The sequence below is a fragment of the Phodopus roborovskii genome, unplaced genomic scaffold (genome assembly GCF_943737965.1).
Source record: "Phodopus roborovskii unplaced genomic scaffold, PHOROB, whole genome shotgun sequence".
Taxonomy (NCBI): domain Eukaryota; kingdom Metazoa; phylum Chordata; class Mammalia; order Rodentia; family Cricetidae; genus Phodopus; species Phodopus roborovskii.
The window spans coordinates 20,746,950-20,763,774 of record NW_026126511.1 but is presented as its reverse complement, the minus strand read 5'-3'; the positions used below and the strand labels follow the sequence as shown (position 1 = coordinate 20,763,774).

At 34.3% G+C, this 16,825-nt stretch overlaps 1 protein-coding gene across 1 annotated transcript in view; it reads right to left on the bottom strand.

The window, feature by feature from the left end:
* Positions 1-16,825, bottom strand: part of Dach1 (dachshund family transcription factor 1) — a 375,887-nt gene that overhangs the window by 211,817 nt on the left and 147,245 nt on the right. The window contains exon 2 of the mRNA XM_051195300.1: positions 9,687-9,802. Coding sequence (XP_051051257.1) covers positions 9,687-9,802 — 116 coding nt within the window. The remainder of the gene's footprint in view (positions 1-9,686; positions 9,803-16,825) is intronic.

The window sequence follows — 16,825 nt, the reverse complement described above, 5'->3', positions numbered from 1 at the left end:
AAACAAAAGAAATTTGTACAATGCTCAATCTGTTACTAAAATGATGTTTTGGGATCCTGTTTTTGCCTGTGAGGTCTAAGCAAAGCCAACATTATTCAAGGTCACTTAGCTGTAAGTGACAAGGAAGAGAAAGCCAGCCAGACCTTTTTGGTTTCATGTTAGAAGCTGTGTCACAAAACTAGCTAGCCAGAAAAGTAATGACCTTTGAAGAAATGAGTCATAGCCTACTAACTGTATTCCAAAATTAACAATACAAATAAATGTCCATGATAATCTTCTCTAGGAATAGAATTTGTGGAAGCTGTAATCAAAACATGAAATAGCCTGAAAGATGAAATAGTCATCTAGTGTATATGTCTTTGGCCATATAGCAATAAGTGAACAGTTGTGTAACACAATTGAACTTACTGAATTAGATAGCAGTTTTATCATTTTGAAAACGTCTTTCATAGTTTATGCCAGTTCACTTCCAGCAATCAAATAGTTTAACTCCAATGAAAGCAATCTGCACTCTTATAATCTACCACCATCTATAATGTGCAAACTTTTAAATCAGTAACAGGATATTGCATATCCATAAAGCTAATGTTACCTACAAATGCAAGTAAATGTAATGAATCAATGTCCCTGAGCCCTGAAAAGTATGCAATTACCAAAACTCACTGTTAACTCTGTTAGGATTATCTTGTATTATGACATTTTATGAAAAATTGCATTCATAACAATATGAGACATGACTTGAAATTTTGAAAAAAAATTTAATGCTGAAAGAAATAAAAGTCAGAATAGGTTAATTGTTCAACTAGTGTACATTTAATAAGTGGGAGACTAAAAGTTTCCTATGCTCTTCAGACATTGATTCCTCTTGAACCTTAACTTTCCCAAATAAAATTGAGGTCAAAATAATTGTAATAAAGTCTAAATTATTACATTGAAATCTGTTTAACAGCATGTGTTTCTCCACGTCATTTTAATTGGCTAACACTTCCTACTAGTATGAAGTCTCACCTGTGAGCTCCTTCAAGAGGACACATGAAGGCCAGAGTGATCAGTGGAAAAGTCATTAAATGGGAAAAGAAGATTATTGTAAATTCCATATTCACTATTTTACAAATAAACTAAACATATCATCTATAAAATTCTTCAAGAAGAGATATGACTGCTGTAAAAACAAGAATTTTAATCTAAAATATCACTTTAAAACTATTTAAGTTTTTATATTTTTATATAATATTGATTAGTATAATTTGGTTTACAGTCTGGAAAATATATACTCTGTAGCTAGAAAGATAACATATGAGGTAAGCAATAAAAATCCAAGGAAGAATTAGCCCAGGCTGACCTCAAATTTGGTTTGTGCTAAAGATGACTTTACTTTCTTCTTCTGCTTCAATTACTGAGTTTCTGGGCCCACACCATGCTTGGTTTATTCAGTGCTGAGTGTTGAACTCTCAGTTTCCTGAATATTAGCAGAGCAAGCTATAGACTCAACATAACCCAATCACTTTCTTAATAAACTAAGACCTTTGTATTTCCTAAACAAAGATGATGAGAGTTGAACTAGATGTCTTGGGATCAAGGAAGACCTTTTTTTTTGTTTTAATGCTTTTAGTAGTATATAAGACAACTTATAAAGTAAAAATAAAGCCTTTGATAAATAAGTTTCTACCATCTTGTTTCTTCTCAACTACTTCTTTCAGAAGAAACAGCTACAATTAATTTTTTTATTTAAATTTGAAACAAGCTTGTTTTATATGTCAGTCCCAGTTCCTGACCCCTCCTGTCATTCCCTGTTCCTCCCATAAACTCCCATCCCATCCCCTTTCTCCTCCCAAGGAAAGGTGAGGTCTTCCATGGGGAGTCTTCAAAGTCTGCTAGACCATTTGTAGCTGAGCCCTCCCCCATGTGCTAGGCAGAAGGAAATCTTTCTGTGTTTGACCTTTAATTGTGCTGCAAATAAAGCCTGTACTTTGAACACAATGGGTAGGCTCTTCCTTATGAAAACCAATAAAGCTCTTGGTAGCTTGATAAACTGTAACTTCAATCTATTGATCAAACTTTTATCCTCAAAGCACTATATGGTTCTACTCTATCATGCACTGTAAGACTTCTTAATGCTAAACAGCATCATTTCTGATTTCATATAATCTAGAATGATCCCTTAGTGGTCAAGAGTTGATCAGTGTTCTAAAACATATCTGAGTTCAATGTCTACAGTTAATATTCCAGATATCACTATAGGTAAAGGGGAATAGTGTATTGCTGCTTCCCTTTATGTAAATATAATATTTTTGCTCATAAATCTGGGATTAAATGAGAACTTTCCAAGTTCTACCTAGGGATGATACATATGATTACAAAGATAACAGAAGTATCTCAATGTTTTTAAAGTGGGATGTTTTCAACTCACGTCAAATTCATTCATTACTAAAACAATAATCAACTTGAGTACAAAACACAAACATTTATTACGACTCTAATCCTTTTGCTTTTCCTCGATCACAAAAATTTTTTTGGTAATGTCAATCTTGTCGGTTAGTTCTTCCATCTCCCTTCAAATGACAGGTTTAAATCTAGAAATATCCTTAGAAAGTAGGGAGAAAATAAAAAGAAGCTCATATATGGTTTGGTTTAGTCCACAGAAGCAGACTTCAGCAAGTATTCAAGGGAGGAAGCTGAGGCTTTGAAGTTCATCTCTAGGGGAAAGGCTATCAAAGAGAGACTAAACAAACTAGGCAGTCTGTATTGTTTTACAGAACTTTTATCCTACCGGGTCTATTAGAAGTTCAAACTCGAATGATAGCAGATGCTTTTTCTAAATAAACAGGTACTGTATTCCCCTATATATTGGGTTATAAAGAAATCAAGTTAGTGACATGTGACAGCCCTTTTAAAAATAGTCATCAAGTTGTGGGGAGCAGTAGCCAACAACATGCTACATACTGCATTTAGAATGTGTCAGAAAACTAAGAGTCCTATACAGAGACGGAGGGTCTACAGACATCCAGTCATAACCACACTTCACCAAAAATTACATTTGCTTTCTAATATTTTCTGTATGTGTTTATTTATAGTGTGGGTCTGTGTGCCCATGCATGTGTGTGGACATTGGGTGATAACCATTGGAAGTTGCCTCTTTATTTCCATCATGAAAGTTACAGAGATCAACAAGTTCTCAAACTGGTCAGTAAACATCTTAACCTGCTATGGTTAAGTCATCCACCTAGCCTGCTATGGTTAGCAGGAAAATGTATTAATATCATTCCTCCAACCAACAAGTATATTTATAGTTAATTCTTTTCGAAGTTAGATTTTATTCAAATGTTTGATAAATTAGTTCTAAATCAAAAGTCAAAGAGTAAAATGAAAATTATAATTGCTTAGGATCATCTAGCATGTTGAAAATATAGTTGTATTAATATACAAACAGTAGCTATCACAAATTTACATATATAAATTTTGCCAGTCATTCATGCTGATGCTTGTATATACATAGCCATCACAAGCTATGAATAAAAAGTAATTATTTCCTTTTATGTACTTGGTATACCTCTGTTTGAACACTAAATTCTAAATATTTAATATAAAGCCTCTGTGTGTTTAGTTAGACTTAAAAAGCCATATTAAGACACTACATCTTCAGTTTGTAACTGTGAAGCATAATAATTCCCTTCTGAAATCCTTTACTGAACATTTATTAGCAATATTCACTGAACAAATATTATTTTGAGCCTCTGCCCTATGGCAGGCAATATTCTCCATCAAGGGATACTTCAGTGAACAAAACTGGCCAGGTTATTTTTGTGTGCATTTAGTGTGTATGTCTAAGATACTGTAACTGACTTCTCAGCACTCTCATGCACAGAGACTGATGGGTGTGAGGAATAGAGAGCAGCTCCTTAAATTATGTCCTATAACCCTGAAAATGATACTTGATACGGCAATTTTTTTTTTTTAAGCTTTTTGTTGCATCAGATGTTCAGAAGGAGAAATTGTCCATATACCTTACAAGACAGGGACAGTAAGAGATTTCAAATACACACAAGGTAGTGTGTGTGTGTGTGTGTGTGTGTGTGTGTGTGTGTGTGTGTGTGTTTGCATGCACACATGTGCACCCACATGTAGTGAGAGAGAAAAGGTGACAGAAAAAGGGAGAGAGAAACAGAGACAGAGAGAGACAGGGAAAGAGACAGAAATAAAAGATACAGATGGAGACATGAAGTGGCATAAAACAGCTCTACACCAAGTAGTGCCAACTATAAAAGGAGTTCGTAAGTGGTCTAAATAATAAAAATCTTGAATAAGATATAGATGAAAATGTTGAGAGATCAGAGAGAAGAAGTAGCAAACAGAAGCCACCTTTTACCTCCTTGGCGTTTTAGTGGACAAGAGAGCAGGGTCCTGTTTCTTCCTGATCATATCATCTCTTGGCCCAGCCATCTCACTTCCTGACTGTGACTAGCAAGCTCACTTCCTGTTTCTGCCCACTTATCTCACTTCCTGTCTGTGCAAGCAGACCTTCACACCTCTATGATTAGCCAGTGGTAAGCTCTATTCTCTGATCTTCAGACAGGCTTTAATTGTACAGGCAAGATAGCACCACAGCCAGCAGTCAAGGGACAATTCTGCTCAGAAGCCTCATGAGGGCTGTGGCCCTGCAAGCACCACGATTTAGGCTGAGTGATACTGAACCGGAACTCTTGGCCTCCAAACCTTGAGGACAAAGTTCAGTTCTATGCCATTAAGGTTGTAGTAATTTGTTAAGGTGGCCTCCCCATGAAAAAGAGTGGAGTTTTTGTCTCAAGTTTTAAAACTTCAGTAAATTACAAAAGGCCCCAGTGTTCACATTAGCCTGCCAAAAAAGAAGCAAAGAAGACATATTCATCATGTTTCTCTCCAATAAACCTGAAGGCAGACCTCTATCACAGGACATGTGATACCCTTGAGGGATCCAGTCATAATGTTCCCTGCATATGAACACTAAATTCACACATATTCTACGCTGTGTTAACACTAGCATTTTAAGTAGTTTATGTCGAGTTTACTTTTTAAGTAAGATAATCAAATGGTTCTGCTTAAAAGGTGATCCTACCAGGGAACCACACTGAATAAGTTTGCTATAATAAATTTCTGAGCATAGAAGGAAAGGTTCATCTATTTCAGAAGCCAGAAGAAGAATGTTAAGAAGCCCTTAAAATGCTGCAGATGCCAACTTTGTGAAAAGAGTATTTTGGGAGTTTATGCTAATTATTAATATCACCTAGGGAAAAAATAAAGGGAACAAACCTCAAAAGTAAATTTTTATGTCATTAATTCATAAGAATGTTTTAATATAAAACTGTTTTTGTGGTAGGGGAGATGTTGTTTTGTTTTGTAGGATATAAATGTTTCAGTTGAATTAAGCATTGATTAATATTGTCCTGACCTAGCAAATTATCAAAATTTAAGAATTTGCAAGGTATAAATGCTTACTTTCAGACATAGTGTATGTTACTGTGTGGCTAATGGCTTTTATTTATTTACTTATTTTTACTCATAATGTGTGTTGCTTTTATCTACAAAGTTGTAATTAGAGAAAAAGCAATGTCCCAGATGCAAATATGAGTCAATCAATTTACTTTGAGGATATTTGAAAAATAAATACTGAATAGCTTTTCTTTTAATATAAAATGCAAGTATTAGGTATTCATATGTTATTACTTAATACTGATACAGAGATTATATTTGAAAAGTAGCTTGCATTTTAACCTAAACATGAAATCAAGAAGTTGGCTGAATATACTATCCAAATTGCACTTCTGGCACAAAGAAAGGGGTATTCTAAATTCCTAAATATCCTTTCCTTAATTGCATAATAGACACAATACTATAAAAAGTATGAATGCTATTAGAGCTCGGTTGCTAGGATGAATTTATTCCAAACTGGTGCATATTTCAAAAATGATTTATGGCAAGTGCTCAGTCAGGATAAATGTAGTGACTACTGCAGGAGGTATGTCGCCTTGTGAGAAACTACAAAAAGGCTCCTTCCTTTCATGAACTGCAACTTCAAATTGTTAAGGCATTTTGTCATAGCAATAACTTTTGAACATTATGACCACCTAACCCACATCCTCTCCTAAGGTTACATGCAAACCCACTCAAGCAAAGAAAATTATCAACAGGCAAATTTACCACACATAACGTCACAGGGTTTTTAATTTCCTATTTGGTATGTTTTTCATCTTTTTAACTATAAATATCCAAGTTATTAATATTTTAATGTATATTATCATTTTCTTCTGAGAAAACAGATGCTTTTACGTTCTAAGGATCAGTCACTAAAACTAAAAGTAATTGAGTGACTAGCAAGAAATCAATAGATATCTATAAATTCTTCAAATTTCATAGATCTTATTTTCACAGGAGCAGGCTGAACAAAATTTCAGTGTTTTAAAAGATGAAAAGTTACTTCTATGGATACAAGGAAAGATGGATGTTCATTAATAATCTGCAACTTGAAGCTTAGGATTTGAAACCCAGTAGCTTTACCATTTGAATCTTTCTTTTCAGTTTGAGGTTGGTATATTTGTACTTTGGTGGGTGTATTCATGGCAGGAACATGCTTGCCATATCTTTCAAAATTTTTATTTTCAAACTCCAGTTAGTAAGATAGAAAATATTATGCTCTCATATGTGGAGATATGATCCCATGTTTGCTAAAATCCTTAATTCCTCCTAGGCTGTGGGCCGGGGGTGGGGGGGGAGGCGGGACTTGTGAAAAGAGTAATTAAATCATCTCCATTAAGGTAACATCATTGGAGAACAACATTCATAGCCTGCTTACTTCAAATCTTAGGACTATTTTCTAAAAGATGAAAAAAAAATAGGTAAACAAAGTTATAGTAAGATAGATGAACTATTCACAGGCCATGTTGGGGCTCTAGAGATTACTTAACTACATCAGACTGCCCACCTCCTCCAGTTTACCCTCCACATGGGCCATACCCGCTAACTTATCAGTGCAATGCTCAGTAAGCTTGATGAAAATCCTGTTTTTGTTTTGTTTTGTTTATGGATTCAATAATAACTTACAAAGAAGAAAGTGAATCAAAGCATTCCTCAGAAGAATGGCATCACTACTAAAATGTATAAAAATGAGCTGATGTGAAAAATAAATATCTAATGATGAATCAAGTTGGAACTATCTCTCATGTCTCTATTCATCCAATAATGTGTAATGTATTTTCAAAGGTAACTTAATGTATGATTTGTGGGTTATATTTTTTGAACATTTTTTATTCTCTTCAATTACTGTGAAGTTATTTTATGAAGTTATGTGTGCATTGCTCCATTGAGATTTTGAAGGCATCATCTATTTAATTATTACTTAGGGCAACATTAGAAGAATATCTTGAATAAATGAATAAAATGCACAATTGTATTCTGTGATTAAATAACTTCTGACAATCAATTAAGTGTACTAAATACATAAAAATATTACTTAAATTTTTCATTAGAAAACTCCATGTGAAATTATTTATGTCACATGTGCTCAGGTCATTCTCCCATCACATTTTATCTCAGCTATAAAACAAATCCAATGTTAAATTTTCCATATAATCTAAAAGACAACAAAACTTTCAAAGAGCAGTGTGGTGGTTAATTTTACCAGCTTGACTGGACTGAGTCACCTGTGTCATGGAAACATCGTTGTGCCTTGGTCTGTGAAGGTGTCTCCAGAGCTAAGAGTGTAATCTATGTTAACAGCACAAGAAAAACTACACTCAAGATGCACCCCATTCAACATACTGCAGTCTACAATTTGGGCCAGAGTTTAGTAGAACAGAAACAAGACTATAAAACAAGTGTGCTCAGTGTTGCTTCTCTGTTTCCAGGCTACCACCAGGAAGTGAGCAACTCCTTCTACCACCCTTCTCCAACAATGTTGTGAGTTAAACTGACCTAGAAACAGCAGGATGTAAATCTGACTGAGATCTGACTGAGACCCCAACATGTAATAAGTAATTCCTTCTATGGTGCTTTGCTTGGGCATTTGTGCCAACAACAGAGAAAAATAGTGACTGGAACAGGAGATTTGATCAACTTTTATACTACCAATTTCTTTTAAAATTGTAAGATCTGAGATTATGAATTTGGACAGTGGGATTCACTATTGTGAGAAGCAGTGGCCTAAAGAAATGGCAAAGACAAATCTTGGCTGTCAAGTAGGTCATTTGGGGCTATTAATTCCTATATAAATTAATAAAATGTTTTCTACATAAAATTTCTAGCAAAAAAAAAAAAAAAAAAAAAAAAAAACTCTAATCCCAATGGTAATTTCAACTATTTGGAGGGGAATTGATGCCACAATGGATTAGAAGTGTTTACTGTACTAGTAGTTGGACCTGAGTTAAAAACCCAACAACCACCCAATATTTGGGGGTAAATGAGACAGAAGGATGAGCGGGCTTGCTGACCTCCAGCTTAACTCAAAGTTCAGTAAGAGAGTGCAAAGGAATAGGGCAAACGTGATATAATTTGACACCAAATATCATCATTTGGCCTACATGCATGCACACACACACACACTCACATACACACATCAACACAAGCATATACACCATACATATAGACTTCACATCACATTTACACCCATACATTTGTTTATACATACAGTATAAAATGAACATTTTGGAACATTGATAAGAATAGTACTATATATACAAATAGGCTAATATAAGCAGAAAATATACATGATAAATATTCACTAAATTGAGTTTCAAATATTGATATAAAATTAGAATAAACACTAAGTTGAAGGAACTTTAACACAACAGTTGTAGTAATAGAAAGTATTCAAAAGGAGAAGAAAATACTGATAGATGTTCAGAAAAAAATAATTTGGCTTAAGTTGGGTTGGTGGTACAAACCTCTAACTCAATGTTTCTGAAGGTTCAAGTTTGTAGCCAGCTGTGCTATGAATGTAAGGTAAAACGAAATCTCTATCTTTTTTTTTTTCTTAACAGATTTCTGTTGTTTTAGTTGTGTTGCATAACAGACATGTATTCCCTCCTTAAGCAAGTGTGATATATGTTAATCTCATAGCTCTGACTCTTTCCTGGTAAAAACCAAAAGTGAGCACAAACATAGAAAAGTACATAACAGAATTAACAAACATATCCAAGTGACATAAGTCAAATAAGCTGGAATTTATTATGGTTTATGGTCACTAAGTATACAATGTGTGGAAATGTTTGAAAACTCTTAATTTTGGGTATTTTTGTCTTACTTTTACATGTTTATCTGTATTCCTGAGTTATTTGTTCAGGATCAAGACAAGAGAGTCTGAATAATCATTGATGCTCTCAGTAACTGACCTTGAGAAGTTACTGATTCTTTCTGAGCTTCTAATTTTTAGTTTAAAAAAAAAATCTTAGGACTAGTAATTTTTCTTTTATGAAATTCATGGTGGGTAATTCAAATGACTTCTAGAACTTTAATCAACTAAGCTCATTTTATTTTATTTTCACAAAGGAAATCATTGTAATCGTCATGCATTTTTAAAATATTCCCTTATCAGAAAAGTATTTATTGTTTGCAAAATAAAACCAAAGCATGAAAATATCATTGTAATGATGGGTATGTATAAAATCTGTGATGTTGTTTGATAGTTAATGTTTTGGCATAAATAATCATACCCTTACCTGTTGGTGGAATTATTCCAGGAGACATGAGGCCAGGGACAGAATGCGGCATGATATGAGAGTTCTCTGGGGAGGTGACACTTTGAGTCCTCTTAGGAGGCCTTCCAGGTCTGGAACTGAGACAAACAAACAAAAAATTTTACAATTAAGCTGTTGTCTGACACATCATTTCAAAGTTGTTTCAAGTGGTAACATGGACTGTAAATAAATTTGTTTCAAGGACGGTTGCTTTTGCAGTTAGATGTAATAGACTTCCATCACTAATTAGATTACATGCTGAATTCATTTTCCTCATTGAAGATCAGCCACTCCTGATGCATAATTCATAGCCTGCACCTCGTTACCTGCTTCTTCATATTAATATCTATACACAGTTTGAATTGCCTCGTTTGCATATGCTAAAGTTCTGCATTCAGCCTTCAGCGCGAAAATTATGCACTAACTTGTAATAATTATTACAGTCAGCCCGCTATTGATTTATGAGACTTTTAAAAACCAAATATGTGTAGTACTTGTAATGAATGATATTTTAAGGTTCTTCAGGAAATTAAAAGGCAATGGCTGCCTAAGGAAATGTTCTGCTTGTTTGATTTAATACTGCAGTTAGCTGGGAGGTGGAATGAAAGAATGATTCAGACCTATAGCACATTTTTCGATGATATGTTTTATTACTTCGCACTGCTAGCCTGATATCTAGATGATAAATGACAATACATCTCTAATGTGTGAAAAGGTCTTGCAATTTCTTTATTTTTTGTCATGTAAAAGATAAGTCAAGTTATCATTTAACCCTTATTCTATTTAACTGAACAATCCTACAAAATTGTCCTACTTTTATATACAAGATAAAATTTTAAAGGCTTGGGATTTTTTGTAGGACATCATTGAGAATCTGCTTATACAGCACCTTAAATTTGCCTTTAGGAAAAATAAAAACATGCTTATTGTTAGCACTTCTTGCTCTGAACATATACATTAGAAGATTAATTTCTTAAGTTACAAAAGCAAATACAGAGATAATTATATGCTATTTTTGTAAGAAAATGCCACCAAAAATGTAGCATTTGTAGTCTTTGAGACAAATAAGAATGCTTAACATTGTTCTATTTTTGCCTCAACATTATAAATGTATTTTGATAGTCTCTTCCTTATTTATTTGGCCAATATGTGCCTAGGTATATTAAAATCATCAGATATATCCATCCTTTGTCTTCAAGCATTTTTGTTTATCTATGTTGAACTCCCTTGCTTCATCAAAAGATTAAAAAACAAAACTTCTTTCTCTTATTTTATGTAAGTAATACATGTGGTCATTGAGCAAATAATTACTAAGTACCTGCTGTTTTCAAAACAGTGCACTATGGAGAATAATTTGTATGAGTGAGTTCTTCATCTTCAGGAGCTTATATTCTTGCCAAGAGGGAAGAATCTTTTTCACAAATAACTATGATGTAATTGTAATGTGCTAGGTTCCATATAAACATTGCAATCTGTGTACTAAAGGAGTATAGTATAGAAGATGAGACTTCTACTTTCAGTAAAGAAAGATTGCAAGGGAAACATTAGAAGAGAAGTCCAATGGATGTTAAATGTGTTGATGAAAAGCATGCTTCCCTGATGGAACCATAGAACTCATCGATGAGTAGTGTCACTTCTGTTGAACTGACACAACTCAAAAAGCAAAGCAAGAGAAACATAGATTGAAACTGCTAGACTTATTGCCTAGCATTAGATCCTGGAGGCCATTGGAATGAGAGCAGGAGGCTTATTTGCAACTTTATCTGCCTTGTAAATCAATATGGATACCCTCCTGCTTATTGCTGTCATGTATCTTTCCAGCTATTATTCTTATTCTTCATTGTGACTCTTCTGGCTTTGTAACTGATCATTTGCTTGGGATCAATGTACAGGCCTCTGACAGTATCCATTCTCCCTGAGTAAACTCTTCTACTGTCATCATTTAGATGCTAGGACTAATAGCTCAACATATGCCTACAGCCCAGAACTTCCTCTGGGATGCAGACAGATTGATGCCCATCTAGTTGACATCCATGCTTAGATGTTCTATAATAAGCTAAGACTCAGCTTATCCAAATCTGAACTCAGCAACTGCCCCATTAAAATCCATTTCTTTTTCCCTTGTTCAGCAAAATCACAACTGACTGACTAAGTCGAGTGTCCATACTTGGATAAATCCTTTCTTCTTTTGCATGCTTAAATATCATCTTTGCGATGACATCTCTTTTTGTCCTTGTCTATGTCACACTCCTGTTCCAGATCATTCTTTTTCTATTATTTGGTCCACTGTTACAGACTCCCCATCTATTCTATGACCTACCTCCTACTTGGTCCTAATCTTGAGCCTCATATATAGATAGCACTTCAAATTTATTTCAGAGAAATATTATATAGATAGATAGTTAAAAATATCTTCCTTATTGGACTCTCAACCCATGATGTTAGTAAAGACCCTTTAATACTTGGCCCAATCTCCTTATTCAGTTTTACTATTTTATTTTATCATTTATGTATTATTTTATATGGGTTCTACTCAATGCCTTACCCTCTTTTTAAATCATTCTCATTTCTGTTGAAAGGTTACATTATATATCAGAAGCATGATTTTCAACTTATTTCATACATTCCTTGGCCCTCCACATGTTAGCATTACAGATCCTGTACCAATACACTGAGCTGAACAGTAGGTGGCTTGGGTCTCTCATTACACAATTTTAAAGAAGTTTTCCTCTGTTACTATCCCTATGAAAATGTAGCCTCCATTCCACATAGCCTAGCTAAGTCCTACACTTTGTTCTGTGTCATCTCTTCAGGCTTCGGGCTTTGTGTGTGAGGATAGCCCAAAATCAGTGTGGTCATGCTCTTATCACTCTGTCAGTCCTGAATCTGTTTTACTCAGAATTTCATTGTGGACAAATAAGACAGTATCTTTGATATTTTTTTTTTTTTTTTTTTTTTTTTTTTTTTTTAGATTTAAGACTATTGGGTAATCTACTTTCTTCACCGCTAGACTTCACAAGTACCCTGGCCTGTCAATTTTAGTAATCAAAAAAGTCTCTAGAAAATAAATAAAAGAAAGACACACACACACAGAGAGAGAGTCTGGAATTTGGAGAACGTATGAACAAAGCTGTACACCTCAAGTATGATTAAGAAGGTATACATTTGGGGACAGCCAAAAAGAAAATAAGAAGAGAAAGTAAAGTTCAAAGATTTGAACTTTTAGCCCTTTGACTTGTTTTGCTTTTAGAGAAAATGAAACTACTAAGGAGTACTTCATTATTCAGGCCACAGGAGCTGTCCTCACAACTTTCACTTTGGAAGCAAAAGTCAGGCTACCACTAAGTAGGAACACTTTAATTCATGCTGTGATTAGAATAAACCCAGTGGGCTCCTTTCACCACATATATCTCCTGACCAATCTATCACATTGCTTCAAATTCCACCAATAGAGATTTATTGCTCTCAGACTTGATGCTTGAAGTTCTTTTAAAGCCTTACATTAAAATGCAAATAACTTTGGAGGTGGCAACACCCTAAGGCCATCAGCTAACACCCTACTGGGGATTACTTTACAATTATGTAAGAAGTAAACCTTGAGACTCTGAGGCAAAGAACAGAAGGACTGTTTCTTAAAAGAGGGAGAAAAGCTGTAGTTTCCCTAAGTACTAGACAACTGGTTGTCCTCTCTGAGAGTCAGAAAGAACTTCTTCTTCTTCTTCTTCTTCTTCTTCTTCTTCTTCTTCTTCTTCTTCTTCTTCTTCTTCTTCTTCTTCATTCTCCTTATCCTTCTCTTCATTCTCATTCTCATTTTTATTCTTTTTCTTCTTCATTGGTAAGAAGAAAAAAATGTATTTGCTAACACCATTATCATGATCCCTTTATTATTTACAAGAAGGATCTTTTATAGAGAAGCTTGCATTGTACTCATGGAATTTTGAACACTAACTTTTGGATATCATGATTTTCCATAGTGTTCTGAGAAATCTCTGTAGTTCTCTGAGAAACAAAACTTTGCAAATACTGACTTAATACTTAAAATATTTCAACAGAGTTAAGGAACTTCCAAGAGACCATATTCTAGTGTGAAGGCCAGAAGGGCACATGCTCTTATCTAAATAGATATACTTTTATATAGGTTTAATTAATTTACCAGACAATATAATCTTAATCAAATTACCTAACTGCTCAGAACAGCTAATTAAATTGCCTTATTGTTAAACACACTCTTGGTATGTTTTGTTGGAGAAAAGTTATTCTTGAAAAGAGAAAAACTAAACTGAGCAGAGAAAGCAAATCAATCTGTAAAAGCATTTATTTTATTTTTTTTAGATTGGGGATGTATATTACTTACTGTCATATTTGTCCTAGATTTTACTACAATAGAGCCAAGTAGGTCAAAGTATGCTGAGTTGTCCTATATCCAATCAAAAGGGAGGCATTATTTAAAACATTAGCCTTAGTAGCTTAGATTAAATCAAAGCCAAAGACTTCCTCCTTGTTTTTCTCAGCTCCCTAACTTAGCCAAAACCCAGCCTTTGGTATTTTCAAAGGAGGGCAATGACTTAGAGATGTCCACTTCCCCACTTCAACACTTCAAACCCCGAATATTTAGAAACACTCTCTTTTCTACAGTTTTGAATAAGAAAGTTTACTTTTCAGATGAATTGCTTTGGATAAGTTTCCTTCTCTCTCTCTCTCTCTCTCTCTCTCTCTCTCTCTCTCTCTCTCTCTCTCTCTCTCTCTCTCCACAGAAAAATGTTTACAGATGTTTCATTGTCCATTTGTTGCCTGGGTTCCAGGACATAGGGCCTGGCTTCAGGCGGTACATTTATGGTGTTTATTCAAGGAAAATCAAAATTCAACTTTAGAAAAAGAAGTCAAAGTGATATGCAGCTCAGTGCATTAAAGGAGGGAGAGTCATTGGTGATACCAGCAGGGGGCCACTACACAGATTATTCAGTCACCACACATCCCAGAGCAGCCATCTGCTAATAGCTTTAGCAGCTTTTGAGAAAGTTTGGTGACTAATTGTAAAAAAAAAAAAAAAAAAAAAAAAAAAAAAAAATAGCTACCCAACCCTCCCTCACTCCCCAAAAGAAACCTCTTTAGAAAGAACCACATCACTCTATCACCCCTTCATTTAAACAAGAATCAAAGAATAACCATGTGAAAGCAATGAAATATACATGACATGAACCTAATGCATGGGAGAGATTTGCAATCGCATTTAAGGTATGAATAACGGGATTATAGACAAATATAGGACAGAAAATGAATTTTGCTAAATACTAACAATTAATGACAGCTAAAACATGTGTCCCTTCTGACACACTATACTAAGGATAAGATCTTTAAGCTTATATACCTTATTTATGAAGGGCAAAGCAAGATGTCTTTAAAATCTGTTGAATGGACCCTGGGTGATGATGGTGCACGCCTTTAATCCAAGTACTCAGGAGGCATATCTCTATGTGTTCCAAGACAGACATGTGAAATGAATGTTTTCACCCACAACTGACAGGCTATTTGTATTCTACTTCTGAGAAAAGGATACATAAGTCAATTCCTAGAGAAATGCATGGAGAGTTATCAAGGAGTGCAGCTTTGAAACAATTCCAGTACTAACTATAGAATGCAATGACCTCTTATCTTACATGAGGATTCCTGGGTTATCTATTAATGTAAGATGATATTAAGGCATGGAAAACTATGTTGTTCCCAGAATGTAGATTTAATAACATACTTAATTCATTAGCTGGCATAGAAGTTACAAAACCAGCAAACATTACTGTTAATATGACTTATATTAATTTAATTCTATTTAATTCTCTAGGAAGTGCATTCCCTAATGTAAGGCCTTTTACTACTAATACTACACATTATAAGAAATTATGACATAAACTTCCAGTATCACAGATTTAGGGAAGACACCAGCAATTGTTATTTCAAAGCTTAAATAGACTTTGCTTTAATATGGGCATTTTCTTACCCTAAAATAAAGGGCAAGAGATGCTTTTAAAATTCTAATCATTATGTTAAGCTCTATGTTCTTTTTGTGGTGTGTGTGTGTGTGTGTGTGTGTGTGTGTGTATTTGTTACTTATTCCTAAGGGTACTGTGCTCTAAAATAATTAGAAGTGATTAGAGCATAATAGCTTGACTGCAGTCACAACATATTTTTAGAAACCAGAAATATTTTAAGGTCTGACTTTCAAGAAACTTGTAAGATTGAAATATTATGTTTCCTAGGTATAAAATATAATAAACAACTGAGTCAAATATGTTTTACAATGTTTTATAAAATTATGCTTTTATATTTATTATTTCTTCAAGATAAAATGTTTCTTTCTTGTTTTTTTCCTTGCCTTTTAAAATAGGGATTCTCTGTGTAACAGCCTTGGCTGTCCTGGAACTGGCACTGTAGACCAGGCTGGGCATGAACTCAAAGAGATCTGTCTGACTCTGTCCCTGAGTACCGCCTTGCTAAAATGCTTCTTGATTAAGCCTGGCATTCAATATTATGTTAGAGAGAATTCTAGGGGAAAATGTGTAGTTGTTGAATTTTGATTTCTTAAGTTAAAAGTAGAAATGTGTTTGCAGTCAGTGTTTCTGTCTACTTGTCAATGTATTGTTGAAATTTAAATATTAGTTCAACAAATTACACTCAAAAAAACATAAATCTGAAGACCTGCTTCATTTACCTTCTCATTCCAACATCTGTATGCAAACAACTGCAGGAATGCCACTGGACAAAGAGGCAGATCCTAGTTACTATGGCAGAAAAAAAAAAAAAAAAAAAAAAAAAACTCAACTCTATCTCCTAAAATGGCTTCATAGCTGATAATATAGCATAATGCACAAGGATTAAGATGGTTTCAAAATACAAGGTTAAACTTCAGGTAAAGAAAAGAAAGAGAAGTATTTTTATAAGTAATGAAATGTAAATATGGTGTTGACAGATGAAGGCCAGATGAGATGAAGATATTGCATATCCCAAATACCACACTAAAGGTTTTCAATGCAATAATGTGTATACCAGAAATAAGTAATTTTTAGGGCCTCAGCAATGTTCAATATGCACATAGTTCCTGGAGCCACTTTCTATATCTCTCTCTCACT